The sequence below is a fragment of the Osmerus mordax genome, chromosome 3, assembly GCF_038355195.1.
Source record: "Osmerus mordax isolate fOsmMor3 chromosome 3, fOsmMor3.pri, whole genome shotgun sequence".
Taxonomy (NCBI): Eukaryota; Metazoa; Chordata; class Actinopteri; order Osmeriformes; family Osmeridae; genus Osmerus; species Osmerus mordax.
Window position 1 is genome coordinate 11294972 of NC_090052.1, and position 15197 is coordinate 11310168.

At 43.7% G+C, this 15197-nt stretch overlaps 1 protein-coding gene across 1 annotated transcript in view; it reads right to left on the reverse strand.

The window, feature by feature from the left end:
* cacna1ia (calcium voltage-gated channel subunit alpha1 Ia) overlaps nt 1-15197 on the reverse strand; it is a 275083-nt gene that overhangs the window by 42783 nt on the left and 217103 nt on the right. Inside the window, exons 18-26 of the mRNA XM_067233031.1 lie at nt 13435-13558; nt 13138-13206; nt 11933-12111; nt 11194-11320; nt 10683-10808; nt 10431-10520; nt 9809-10001; nt 9331-9482; nt 8582-8691 (exon numbers count right to left, since the gene is read on the reverse strand). Coding sequence (XP_067089132.1) covers nt 8582-8691; nt 9331-9482; nt 9809-10001; nt 10431-10520; nt 10683-10808; nt 11194-11320; nt 11933-12111; nt 13138-13206; nt 13435-13558 — 1170 coding nt within the window. The remainder of the gene's footprint in view (nt 1-8581; nt 8692-9330; nt 9483-9808; nt 10002-10430; nt 10521-10682; nt 10809-11193; nt 11321-11932; nt 12112-13137; nt 13207-13434; nt 13559-15197) is intronic.

A 15197-nucleotide genomic window follows, 5' to 3' on the forward strand; every position in this document is an offset into this window, starting at 1 on the left:
CTTGGTCTACTGCAGCCTTGATTAATGATCCAATTTGAATTTGTATGCGTTAGACAACTTTTCAGTCCGGTGTCCCCATTTTAGTCAGGTTTGGGTGTATATATGAAGAAGTTTTTACCACTCATTTTGAGTTCTGTTTACAATACAGCTCCGGTGCGTTAGGCGCCTAGTCTTCATTGTGAATACCTTTGTTAATCATTGCTCTGAAGGTATGTTTTGTATTTGATGATATTTCATTATCATTGTATTGATTATCTTACTATTTAGATAATAAACTATTATTGTGCATTTTAAGTTACTTGTTCTCCTTGAAACGTATCTATCACGCTACGGCGGTGAAAACTTTGATCTAGTCTGGTTGATGTGGCTAATACTGATTATAAACATAGACTTTTGAAGTAGGTTTTAACTTAAGGCCTCTGAGTTACTTACGGTGGATCTCTCCACGCTCCGAAGGAATTTACCGGAACCTCTGAGTGATTGGTTTACATACTAGGTCTACTATGGTTAAATCCATATTATAGTAATGATAAACGACTGATTAGTGAACACGCATACTTTAGGGTCGATGCTCTGATCAAGCAGACAATTTTTACCTACGCCAGAGTTTCATATCATTAACTGTTTAGCGCTCAAGGTTACAGGTAACGCACTTGCGCATATTTCTAAAATTGGAGTCAGATATTAACGAGTCAATTATCTCCCTGAACATCTAACCAGAATTTAATTGTGTTTCCCAAGCCGGGGACAAACGCCAAGCGTCTCAGTGCGTGTCCACTGCAGCGACGCGAATCGCTTGCCATCGCTCGCCTTCCCACAGTTCACCACGCTCGGGGGCGTTTCAAACAGATTAATGTAAAATGTAGTTCTCTAAAGTCACTGTTGTAGTTGTCATGGCCAAGTGTGCAGACTTGGGTTTACGTACTCGCAACATCGATCAACATACAACTTGTATACAAAATACAAAACTGTTTAATAGACATAAACGTTGACATGTGTAAAAAACGTTTTATTATATTACTCAAAGTCTGCTAATCTGTCGATACGATAGGGAGTTCCAGCCGGGCTAGCTAGCTACTGTAGTTACCACAGAACGAAGTTACGTAATGTGACTAGACTGAATTTGAAAGTACAAGCACCAACAACTTCGGCAACCTTGCGCCATGCATCGTTTTTTATTAACATCTCTGTACGAATACAGCTATGTATCGTACAGGACTGGGTAAGCAGCCACACAAACGATTAGTTTCTCCTCCACCTTGAAACCTAGAAAGCTAGAAATGTTCACCATGGTTGCTACGTTACGAGAAACAAGAAAACACTCCGATTGGCCATCGCTAGCGGAAATCGCTCCTCATTTGCATCAAATTGAGAAAATCTGAACTCGGTCGCGTCGCTACCCACAATGTACCACGCAAGCGATTCGCCTTGCTCCATTCAAAATGAATGGAAAACATGTTGTCGCTCGCATCGCGTCGCTGCAGTGGACACGCACTGTTACGATCCTCCTACCTACAGCTGCAATTTAATTCATTTCTCAAAATCAGCTTACCAATAAAAAGCAGTCTTGGGTTCAAAGTGATCACAACCATTTGTGTGATGTAAAATTTCTTCACATTAAAAAATCCTAAAATAAATAATAGGAAATCAACGGAGCAAGGGCTTATTCTCATATCAATGTAATGTTTGCGAATGAGGGGTGAGAAGCCCCCCCCCCCCCTGCTAATATTTAGTCTCCGCTGTTCGTCCAAAGCCAAATCTATTCTCGAGGTTCCAAACATTTTCAAAGCAATTTAGCTTTGAATGTGAGTAGTCGATCGAGTTATCTTATGTCCCGTCGTTTGAAGCAAACATTTTAGCTCTGGCATTGGTCTCCCATTATTTATTTATAACTTCACTGGAATGGAAGTCCATTTTCCAGGTTCTCGCACGCCCCCTTCATTGAGGCAGAGGTTAGGTTTGCCTCCCATACGTGCTTTTTCACTGTGGTTTTATGTCAGATCAGCAAGACTAAATGTACAAGCGTGAAATACATTACATATTCTATGGATACAAACGACATATAATAAGTGTCTACAAATATTTCAGTGATGACAAACAATGAGAAAGCAAAAGGCATGCGCTCAACCCAGTGTGTGAGGGATTGCACAATCTGAGATGAGGCGCAGCTCGTCGCTGCCTCACCTCGCTAGTCGCCTCTCTGTTTGAACAGAGACATCCTCAAATTCAGCGATTTTGATTATAAAAATGCTTGGAATGATTGTAATCATACAAAAATTACATTTAAAGCACAGATCAGTAGACACATATGAATATTTATTTGATCATTATTTGTTTTTTACGTTTCATGATGACTTAAATTTCATGATGACGATATATATATATTGAAATATTTAAAAATATATATTCCCCGAGGAGCATGCCCCGGACCCCCCGAGGGGGTTCGGATCCTTGTCACCTTTTTCATCCCTGATGAGTTTGCACCCCTGCAATTACACAGCTATATTGTTATTAGTGGTGGGCATATATATATATTTTTAAATCTAGATTAATATGGCTCATTTGAATTCCGCCGAAGGCATTCATAATATGTGTGCTACCCAAATAATGACTAAGAGTAAGTCTTTGAGAACGGGTTTCTCAAACCAGGTGGCGCATTAGACCAGGAGCTCATCTCCTGTTTCCAAAATGCATCACAAACTGCTTGAGAAAGCTGTTCTACTATGATAATTGGTGATGAAAATAAATTATGTTCAATAAGATGTACTTGTGGTGTTTATTAGATTAGTTAGCTTGGCTGATAGAGCTGTGCTGACGGGCTTGCCTCGGTTGCACTCAAACATCGTAGTTTGATGACGACTCTTCCCCTGCGCTACATCAGTGCTTGGCCTGGCATCTTCCGCATTAGCGAAGGGATGCTTTGCGTTTAGGTGGTATTTGAGACTGGAAGAACTCCTACAGTAAACTAATTCCGCATAGCACAAGGTGCAAACAACCTTAGTCTTGTCGATGTTTCCATTGGGAAGCTTCTTAAAAATACATTTTCCCTGAAGCAAACCAGGCGGCTTCATAGCTGCATCCATGTTAGCACGTCACGTTTGATGTGATAATTTCATACACAAGGTTCGATGACTCGTTCTCGCCCCCTACAGTGCAATTCGGCTAGGTATACATCCGCGCTAAAATATCAAGGTGAAAGTCATCATAGCTTGCTTAGTATAGACCCAGCTCCCAACCCAACTTTGAAAATAGATTAACGGCGATATTTTTTTTATCGCCGATTAGAGTCGCAGTGCGTTAACGCGCGTTAACGCCGATAACGGCCCACCACTAATTGTTATATTAAAAGTTTATGCATTAATGCCACCCAATAGCATTTTCATTATAATCTAGTTCTTTTCAACATCTCGCTGTAGGTGATGGCGGGTATCCCCAACAGCCATGGCTAATGACACCAATACCCAACCCAGCATCGGCAGCAGAACACCATTATAACAGCGCACACAACTAAACAAGGGCAGTGACAAGGGCAGTGACTGAGGTGCTCTAAAAAGCCGGATGCGCAGCTTAGACCGAACAGGGGGAGCGATGGTATACTCGCCACAGAAAGTGTGCAAGATAGTGGTGGCTTCCTGCATTATACATAATATAGCCATCCGACATGGTATGCCTCTGGAGGCTCCAGAGGACGTGGAGCCCCCAGAGAACATCGATGATCCTCCCTACGTAGGGAATGAAATGGCTGAGGGCAGACGTTCGCGTCAAGATATCATCCGGAGATACTTCACCTAAATTACGTTTGAATGTTGTTTGTATTTGTAAATAAAAGTGGAAAAATGGCACAAATCAACCCAGACTGTTTTACATAGTTTGATTGATTTTGGAATTGTGTGTGCCTGCTCAGTCTACTTCTGAGAGCACGAGTGGGTTGTGAAGTGGATGGCCCATCGCTGGAATCAGAGGGTCTGCCTCGCACTGGTCTGCCTGGCCCATCGCTAGATACAGAGGGTCTGCGTAGTGGAGGGCTGCGCTGTAAGGGTATGGGTGGCGCAGGTGCTGGAGCGTCCTCCTTCGCACCTGCAATGCAGCGATGGCCTTCAGGCAGTTGTGGGTTTCCTGCTGGTGGCGAGATAATTGGGTGATGGCTACGGTGGCCCTGAAGTGCAAATCACACCCACTAACATGAGTGCATCCCCCAAATGAAAACACTCCCCACAAATAGGATGACTTTCTCACCTCCCCCCAATACAAGGACACGCTCCACCCCAAATACGAGTCAACTCCCCCCAAATAGGATGACTCGCTCACCTCCCCCCAATACAAGGACACGCTCCCCCAAATGGGAAACAACATTACATTAACTCAAAAACACATTACATTAACTCAAAACGGAAAGGGTTGGTACTACACTTTGTTGCTGAATGGATGCAGTAACTAACAATAAATTGATCGACAGAAGTACAAAATGCAATAGCCTGACAGAGTTACGTGCACCAGGACATTTGTGTGGCTATCGAAGCATGTAGCAAGTAGTAGGCTACTTATGCAAAAGTATAAATTGCATGTTAAACGTCAAAATCGATAGCGAAACAACCATCCTGGTCCACGTAACTCTCTTGGGGAAGTTGATTCGTATTTGGGGGGAGTGTTTTTCATTTGGGGGATGCACTCATATTAGTGGGTGTGATTTGCACTTCAGGGCCACCGTAGATGGCCCACCAGACCATTCACGGTGCACACTGAGCTGGCCTGAATCTCGCCTCAGAGTCCTGCTCAGGTGCCGCACGTCCTTGGAGAGAGCTTGGAGAGCCCGCGTTACTCAGTCAAAAGCATTACATCAAGCTCTTCAACATTTGCACTGCGTGCAGGACGTTGAGAGGAGGCAGAACCTGGCACTGTCGAAGCTGTCGGTCCAGGTTCACTGGAGGTGCTTGCTAAAGGGCAAACAAAGGATAACACGTTACAAGCATGACTTTTAAAACACATTATCACACCAACAAAATAAAAACAGCTACAGGTCTGTTCCATTTTTAACACCTCTTGTAAAAACGAGAGGTGTTTTAGCATGACATATCAGCTGCTAAAAGAAAACTATGTGCGTGCGACATCAGGGTTTTTGGTGGGGATACAGGTGAAAATGGAACATAAATGGTATTTGTTTAAATGTTTATATTTCATATATCATTTAATATAGGAATATAATAATGCTGTAATTTGTCCATTTAAGTTCACAAAGGGGTACCAGACCATACATACCTTGAACAGAGGGCTCCGCGGTATCGATACCCCCCTCCACACCCTCCACCTGTTCAGAAATCAGTGTTTGTTGGACAACTGATTCTAAAACTGTTAATGGTTCGGATTGTGGGGGCCTGAACCGATCATCCTGGTCTGCGCTCGATTGAATGCAACCTTTTCTTTGGTGCGTCTCTTGATATCTTGCCACATTTTTTTTACCTCCTCCACCTCCCGCCGCGTAGATGACAATGCATTTCTATTAGATGTTATTGTTTGCCAGATGGCATTTTTTTCTGAAGGCAGTGTATTTGGGTGTGCTTTTGTGACGGGTCTGTAAGAGCCGTAGCCACGCTCCGTCTGACAAGTTAGTTCGCCACTAACGGGATTCGAACGCTCGGCCTCTTACTTGCCAAGCGCGAACACTACCAACTACGCCAAAGAAAAGCTAGCTCTTCTTTGACGCGGGTGGCCTCTTACATACCTGAGGAGTGAGTTTCACGGTTCTCACTCCGTTACACTCACCCCTCTGAAACTCACTCCGGCGGTCAGCTGACGCTAACTTCGTGAATCCGGGTCACGTCACTGGGTCTGTAAGAGCCGTAACCCGCTTCGTCTCACAAGGTAGTTCGCCACTCACGGGATTCGAATGCTCACGAACACACGCGTGACTACCTCTAGCAGAACATTAGCAGAGAATGGCTGTTTATCAATCCGAAGAACGCTGAGAACGCAAGTACATTCTTTTGAAGAACGTTCTTGCAAGCGTCCTTGCGAGAATGGTCTTGCAAGTCCGCAAGGACTTCTGGGAAATCAGAAGTGTTCTGGCTGGTCAAGTCACCATCCAATGCATCCTTGATAAAATGGGCGGGTATTTTTGGCATTCTTGGTGACTTGTGTTCTTTGGATTGAAACTGTACTTGGGCAATGAAAGATGACGTCAAACGAGTTCACAAGAACGGAAAAAAACGTGGATTGATAAACAGCCAATGTCTAATATGGGGAGAACTCCCACTCTCGGGAAACTTCCGGGTTCTGCAGTTCAACTCTAGTTCCATATGAGGGTGCTAACGGTCGAGTGCAGAATGAATGGAGGTTTATGGAGCTATACCCCTCAAAATCCAATTTTCTCAGGATATAATTCTTTGTCTAGTAATTTGAATGTTGAATTCAAAAGGGGAGGCAAAAAAAATACACACTGCTGGGTTTTAGATTTTTTTTAAGTCGCCTTTTGTTCTACAAAGCCTTTTAAAATGTCAATGACGTCATACACATTGTACGGCCAGAGATACCGCATTACTGCAAGCTCTGAGCAGCAAAAAGACATGTTTTTAAATCTATGTAATCTTTATAAATAGTATGCATTTTTATATAAAATATACTGAAATATCAGTTGTAACAATGTCATTCAAAAACGGAGCTTCTGCAACCGACGCAAGCAAGCACACCCTACAATTTCCCCAGAAATTTTACCCTCTGTAGTTTTTCCTTGTAACATGTTAATGTTAGCTGTAACTTCGTGAACCAATATTTCTATCTCCTGTTTGCTGAACTTTCTTTTTCTTTTCCTCAAATCGCCCATGGTGGCAGTAACATGCAGGCGATTTCTCACGTCTTTTAACGGCGCGCTAATTAACACTAAAGGGTGGTGTAAGGCGCTGATTGCTCGATGAAGATCTGGTTTGATAGATACCACGCAAAATGCGGAAATACACCGTGCGCTATTTGCGGTTGGGCAAAGGCGCAGATTAAGCTGCGGTCGCAATGTTAGTAAATGAGGCCCTTAATGTTACTTGTGTAACCAACATCCCATTCAATAGCCTCCATGCCAATGAAACCGCAATACATGTCAAACTTCCTCTGTATTTGTTTCAATACACCCACTTAGCTGAAGAGGCAAACAATTAGGGCATTAATTCAAGTAGGACATACTGTAATAATTCTCTGAGTGTGTTTCTACAGCCGTGGGCTGAGTTTGGTGCATTCCAAGGACTGTGGGAGTAATTGAATTAATGGTGCTAATGGAAGACCAGGATAGAGAGGAGCTGCAACCATAGACTTATATACAGTAGACCAAGCGAACCGGCTCTTTAAAGATGATGTCCCTGTTCATTTCTATGGAAAGTGCTCAGTGGCGCAGTAAGGCAAGCGAGAGCGCGTAGTGGACCGTGCCATCTTTTCAGTTCCGCCTCGTCTGGTCTTGTGCAGAACAGTGTTTCGCCATGCTCTTAGCTTCGAGGCTGGTACACGCTCGCAACTAGCTGTAAACGTCATACTTTGATACGTCATACGAGCGTGTGAGCTAAGGCATTGCAGTAAAGTCAGAAAACTGTCAGAATGGGGTACAAGTCTAAACCAAAACTCTCTCCTCAGGCCCCTGAAACCGGAACTCTCTCCTCAGGCCCCTCTTTTCAGGTGTAGCCTAGGTGTTACCGCAATCCTCATCCGTCGTTGTTCTAGCTCGGCAAAGCAAGCTAAGTTAAATAGGCCTATATATGTTACTATTATGTATATATAATGACGCCTTGACATGCCACGATATCACTAATTATATTAGGCTATAATTACATTTGTCATTTCATGAACATAATAATGTTCATTACAAAATTGTTAAATCTGCTTTCAAATAATGGGAATAAACTCTATAATCAACCATCATGTAAGTGTGCAACCATTTGTAAAACTGGCTACAGCAAGGCAGGCAACTGTAGATTAGCAAGCCCTTTCTCCTTGTGGTCATTCAGCTCAGTTGTACATCTAGATGTTTGTACCCGTGACCACAGTTCCAGGCAACTTTTCTTGACGTAAGCAAATAAATGGGGTGCTAGATTACCCATTTTGGATTGGTTTCAAATGTAGCAAAAATCTGCAAAAATTCTTCAATGAAAAAGCTAGTAGTGTGAGTCATGTTCAAGAAAAAAAAAGGGGGGGGGGGGACATAGTATTGGATATGTTGACTTGAGTTAACCGGGGCCTTTGCCTCAAGCCGAGGAGCGAGGGGTGGGGGCTTGGTTGCAACACCTTATTGCTCTAACAATGGGAGGAGTCATGGGCATGGGAAGTTGGGAACTGTGGGAGGATTTTTGACACAGGCTGGTAAAACACATCATAGCAAGCTCACGTTTGGATAATTAGACATACACATACAATTTTTTCTTTTTTACATGAGTCCCGATTCTCCTGCCTCCACTGCAAAATTTTCCATGACTTTAAGTGGAGAAAAGATGTGCTCCCAACCAGTGTAAAACCACTTACAAGACACAGAGCAAGGTACGATGAGCTCTCCTGCATATATCTTGTGAATACGTACGTACAAACACTTACAGTACACACACACGGTGTGTACCTGTCTTTGAAGAAGCGTCGAAATCCAAAGGCTATGAGCTTCAGAACTGCCTCCAGCACAAAGGTGGAGGTGAATAAATAATTACAATACTTCAGCGCCAGATCCAGACTCTGAGAAAGAGAGCGAGAGAATGCAATATATTCATCCAGAAAGAGAAAAAGACAAAAACAGATGGAGATAGAGAGTCACAGCGACACCAGTGATTCCTCACCGGTTATTAACCACAACAGTTATTAACCACAACTGTTCAACTTTAGGAGAAGTGACTGACACTTTACATCACACTAAACACAAGTTGGAGTAGAATGCTCATGAGTACACATCCAACCCCCCCACCGCTACTGTTCATACACACCCCTACACACACACACATACACCCCTACAAACAGAAACACCCACTCATACACATAGGTTTGTTTTACTATCCTAGTGAGGACCAACAATTCACTCCCATTCAAAATCATATTACCCCTAACCCCTTACCTTAATCTTAACCCTTACGTTAATTCTAACCCTAAAAGTAATTCTAACCCAAACCAATTCTTCATAGTTTACTATCCTTGTAGGGACTTTGTTTAGGTACATAAGACCACATACATACAAACCTAACCTTATAGCACACAAATCTATACCTGCTATTTCTACATACAAATGACTAATACATGTTCTCAAAAGTGTTAACACTCTCTCTGATGAGAGATGACTTTCAGCTCTCTCCCTTTCTCTCTCTCTGGCTCTCTCTGTCTTACGTGTGGTTGGCTGTAGTGCTCCAGGGACATAGTGATGACGTTGATGCAGATGATGAAGGTGATGAAGAGGTCCAGGTAGTGGCTGGTACAAAGGGTGTGGATCATCAGACGTACATGACTGTAGCTGGCGTAGTAGGGGACCTTCTGGGCCTCTGTGAACACACACACACACATTTAAACACACATACACACACATACAGACATAAACATATATACATACACACAAGTTACTCTTCTCCACATACTTTCCTACAACCACCATCATATATTCTACTCTACACAAAGACTACGTCCTGCCATCCCTCTCTTCTCTTTCCTTCCTCCTCCTCCGTCCATGCAGTGTCTTCCACATTCCTTCTATCCATCCATCTTTATCCTTATCCCATCCCTGCATCCATCTTTCCCCCTACGCCTGTTCTTCTTCATGCGTCTGTCTATTTTCCTCCCCCCTCCCTCTCTCCTTCCCTCCATCTCTTACGCCTCCTCTTTTTCTCCATGCGCCTCTGTCTCTTCTCCTCCCTCCGTTTGGCCTCCTCCACCTCCTGGTGCTGACGGCACTTGTGGAAGTTCTCCACTACCACACCCACAAACATGTTGAGCACGAAGAAGCTGACGATGAGTAGGAAGGATATGAAGTAGAGCAGCATCCAGGGGTTGTTGTTGGTAATTGGCTGGAGGGAAAGGAGGAGAGCAGAGCAGAGAAGGGGAAGGGTGGAGAAGGGATAAGGGAGAGGAGGGGAGAACAGGGAATGAGAGAGGAAGAGGAGAGGATGAGAAAAGAAGGAGCCAGAAAAAAGGAGAGGAGTAAAACAAAGGAGAAGAGAGAAGGGAGAGGAACGTGAGGAATGAGAGGAGGAAGGGAAGGGAGTTGAAGGAGAGGGAGATGATTTATGAGTACCAGGGTAGGTTTATGGAATGGGTGGAGAGAGAATGTCAATTGTGTCAATTGACTATTCAAAACTATACAGCAATAACATGAATCCTCAGAAAAAATGTATCCAAACTCATTGTTACCTCCGTACCTCCTGATAAGATACCTATGATATAGCATGTAAAATATCTTAGTTAAAGGTTGTACAGCTAGATGTTAAGCAGGTCACCTGCTGATCCACTCCTACGGCATCCAGACCATGGTACATGATGTTGACCCAGCCATCCTTAGAGGCCAGCACAAACAGGGACATCAGAGCCTGTGGGGTAGAACACACACAAATGCGCACACCCACCCACACACACAAACCCCCTCACATATACCCCCACACAAACACACACACACACACAGTTATACACTGACCTCTGTCCACTAATTGACAGAACGTGTCAAAGCAACCTCTACAACACAACACACTGACCTGTCCCAGATTGTCAAAGTTGTACTTGTGATGGACCCATTTGTAGTTGGCCTGCAAACAGTCGGACTTGTTGGTGATGTTCTTGACATCTATGCCGAAGCAGTAAAAGAACTTGCCTTTGAAGAGCTGTCAACAAGAGAAAGGACAATGTTGGAGCGGATGTGTGGTTTGAAAGGAGGAGCTTTGTTCCTCGGTGATGGACGTCAATAACTACACTGGAGTGACTTGGGTGTGATGGAGGGGATGACAAACATCTCAGTGGTTGAAATGTCAGGGCGTTGACGGAAAGAGGCTTGAAAAAGAGAAAAAAGCAGAGGGGGGACATATGGGAAGGGACATTTTTATGTGGGGGAAAGGAGGGTGATCAGAAAGAAAGAGAACTCTTAGATTAGGCAAACAGAGATGGAGAGGGAGAGACAGACAGAAAGAGGTCAGGTGTAGAAGTTCTGCAGAGAGATACCAGTAGAAAGGGAGATGGAGGGAGGAAGGTTGACAGAGGAGTTGAGGGTACCTGCACCCCAAGGATGCCGAAGATTATGAAGAAGGCGCAGCAGATGAGGACAATGTTGCCGATAGGCTTAAGAGACGTGATGAGGGTCTCCACCACCAGCTTTAGACCTGGAGCTCTGCTGATCACCCTGAAGATGGAGAGGGAAGAAGGAACAGAGTGGGAAGGAGGGAAGGAAGGAAGGAGGAAGAGAGAGGGAAGCAGGAAGACAGAGAAGGGAGGAAGAGAGAGGGACGGGGGGAGAGAAGGATGGAGGAAAGGAAGGAAGCAGGGAAGGAGGAAGAGAAAGGGAAGGAGTGAGGGAGGGATGGAGGAAGATAGAAGGAGGGAGGGAAGGAATAATGTAGAATTTACATTTAAAAAGGTAGGATATTTATGACAAGGGAAAAGCAGATGATGCACTTAAAAAAATTAAGCCATCCATCTGCATTCCAAAAAAGTTCAACTTCATGCCAGTTTATTTTATAGACACAACTCACAACAACTCAGTAAGGTTATTTATTGCTAGGGAGTCAGGTGGCTGAGCGGTTAGGGAATCGGGCTAGTAATATGAAGGTTGCCAGTTCGATTCCCAGCCGTGTCAAATGACGTTGTGTCCTTGGGCAAGGCACTTCACCCTACTTGCCTCGGGGAGAATGTCCCTGTACTTACAGTAAGTCGCTCCGGATAAGAGCGTCTGCTAAATGACTAAATGTATATGTAAATGTTATTTCAGTTCACCCTTGCAGTTACTCCTCCTTACCTGAGGGGGCGCAGTGTTCGAAGCAGCCGGAGAACCCTCAGCACCCCCAAGATCTTAGCTCCACCCGCCATTGATACGACAATGTCAATCAAAGACACAAAGACCAGGAATCCATCTAGAATGTTCCAGCTGCTGCGCAGATAGGCCTGCTCACCTATGTACAACCCCATAGACACCACCTAGGGAGGGAGGAAGAGAAGGATCAAGAGAAAGAGAGCAAGAGAGAGAGAGAAAAGAGGGAGAATTGAGAGAGGGGGGAGAGAGACAGCTGAAAGTTGTCAGCAGTTGTAAGTCACAGGAGGTTTTACGTTGGAGGGTCTTGACACTAACGAGACATGCGACACAGACTGACTCACACACACATTATGCAAACTACTGTCTGTAGACAGTACATGCTGTCTATGAAACATACCCAACCTGATGGTGGGGCTAGACACACAAACACACTTGCATACACACACATACACAGACACTCATACACACATAAACACATACTCACACATCCACACACAGCAGGGTGGTGTGTAGCGCTCGGCTGGGTCTGACAAGTCCATCGCTCCGACGTTGGAGTGGTTAATAATTGATTGTGGCTGCCTTCGGGTCACATGACCCAAAGGTTCATAACGAACCATCGTTGTGTTTACCCAATTTTACCCAATACAAAAACAAATAAAAATAATTTTCTTTTAACCTTTGCCATGTGGGGGGTCTGAGACAGCCCAACGGTTAAAAGAAAATGCTTCACTTTGTTTTTGTATGCGGTAAAGTTGTCGCAATACGACGGTGGGTCACAATGACTGATGGGTCAGAATGACCCGAAGATAACACAAGGGTTAAGGGGGTTTCATAATTGATGGTGAACTTGTACCAAAGGAGAATAGAGAGAGATGGATGGAGGAAAGGAAAGATGGACTGTGTCTGGGAGAGGAAAGTAGCACTAATTAATGTCATTGCTTAATTGCTTGTCTAGAGAGGGACATATAAACTGCCGAGAGGGAAAGAGTAGGGAGGGAGGAAGACTGCTGAGGATTAGTGGAGGGAGTGAGGGGGAGGAGGAGGAGGACAGACAGCAGAAAACACTGAACACTACAAGAGAGAGATAGGAAGTGACTGAGAAGAGGATGGTGGGAGGCAAGGATGGAGAAGAGAGTTGAATGACTAGGAGTGTATTTTGCGGAAAAGTTAATGACTGGGAGTGTATTTACCTTAAGTGTCATCTCCCCTACAAAGATGGCTGTGAAGATGTAGTTGGAACTGGTAAGGAAGACTCTTTCCTGAGAAGAAAGAGGGAGAGGAGGATAGAGAGGCGTTACAATCACCACCATCATCATCATCATCATCTCCACCATTATCATAATCCTCCCCATCATCACCACTATCATCATCACAATAATTCCCCGAACCACCATCATCATCTCCACCATCATCCTCTTCATCCTTATCATCCTCATCATCACCAGCCACCCACCCACCCTTCACCCTACCCGCTTCGACCCTCGTACCAGGCTGCCCTGAAGAATCTTGGGTCTCTCTAGGGCCACAGTGATGCAATTGGAGAAGATAAAGGCCAGCACAATGTAGTCAAACATCTTGTGGGCAATAATGGACTGGCACATCTGCCTAAATCTGGAGTAAGGGAGGGAGAAGAGAGAGGAGGAGAAGAAGGTGGGGAAGGGGCCATACATAGACAAGATGGATGGTGCCAGAAGGAAAACAGAAAGTCAGGAATAGTTTTCTTATTTCTGAGCAGGCCACATTAACAGCTATTAAACAACCAGCCTAGTCCAGATAGCACACTATTGGTAGAGCACTATCAGGGTTTTTCCTGCATAGAGAAAATGTGGGCGCGCGTGCAATGCATGTCAGCGAATATGTTCTCAATAGTATGTTTCAAGTAGGCTACAGCCAAACCCTCGTTCTGTTTTGATCAATAGTAATAGAGTTGATAAGCGTGTCTTCTTGTCTGATCAATATGCAACTGTGAGGTGCGCGAATGGACAGAGCGGCCAGTAAACTATCGTTCCGCTGCGAGGGCCAGCCCGACGTGCACGAATACACCTGTACAAATGCAAATTAAATTTCCACTCAAAATGCTGACAAAAGTTTGATTAACGATTTCCAACGCAGCCTCCATTGGTATTCTTAATCTGGAATGATAATATATAGTGTAGGCACGAAGAAAATAAAAGGAAATTGCAAAACACCTGGGAATAAATACATTGATTAGAAAAATATAAAGTTCTATGTGCTCGCTATAACCAGGCATGCAAACAGGTCAGGGGTAAAGAGAAGGATACAGCGAACCCCCTACCCTCCAGGGTCTTTATTACATTTTCAAGTTAAACGCATGAATCTGGTGCACTTTGAAAGCAAAATTAAGAGGCTAGATCTACATAGAATCTGTGCTCTTGTTAACAATGTCATGTTCTTTTAACCATAAAGAAATTTTTTATATAGCATACAGCATTAAAAACAAAAACAAACAGGATTACCTATGTTGAACTACTTTAAAAAGGAAAAGTCAAAAGCATCACTTATTGTAAAGCTAACACACATCCAATAGACATCATTTTTTGTATTGTATTAAAATTGTATCTACTAGATGATGTAAGATGGGCCTGTAAACCTCTCCCACTCTGCCTCTGATTGGCTGTGAGGTTTAGGCATTAGGAGTGACGATTGGTTCCAGAGCCAGTCCAAAAAAAGCTGCATGAATCACATAGGTTACCCATTTTGGTTTCAAAAAGGTGAGTCTCACCTAAAGGTGAGGAGTTTGCATGCCTGTATAACTTCTATTGGAGCCGTCATTGCAAGTAATCACAATCATATCCGCGAATATGTTTAATAGTATTTTTCTATTGTCTATTTTCTATTGTCAATCTATTAGCCTATCTATTTTTATCTAAAGTGGAAGCAACATGATTTCCTCAAGCATACCCTCCATTATTTATGAAATGGTAAAAAATAAAAATAAATACATAGATGTCTGCTAATAAGGTGACACGGTAACACAGCCTTTTTTTTATTTTTTATGGAGCACCGAAGACTTTGACACAGGAAAAATCCTGACTATAGAAGAAAAGCAAGACAGTGAGAGAGAGAGAGTGATAAGACACGCAAATGGAGAGTGACAGTGTGATAACAAGCCAATGATATCTAAACTGTATATAACCAACTGAAAGATACATACTTTGACACATGTACTCTATTTCTTGTTGACAAACAGGGAATAGGTTAGGAAGCACCCCGTCGCAATCTGACTGGC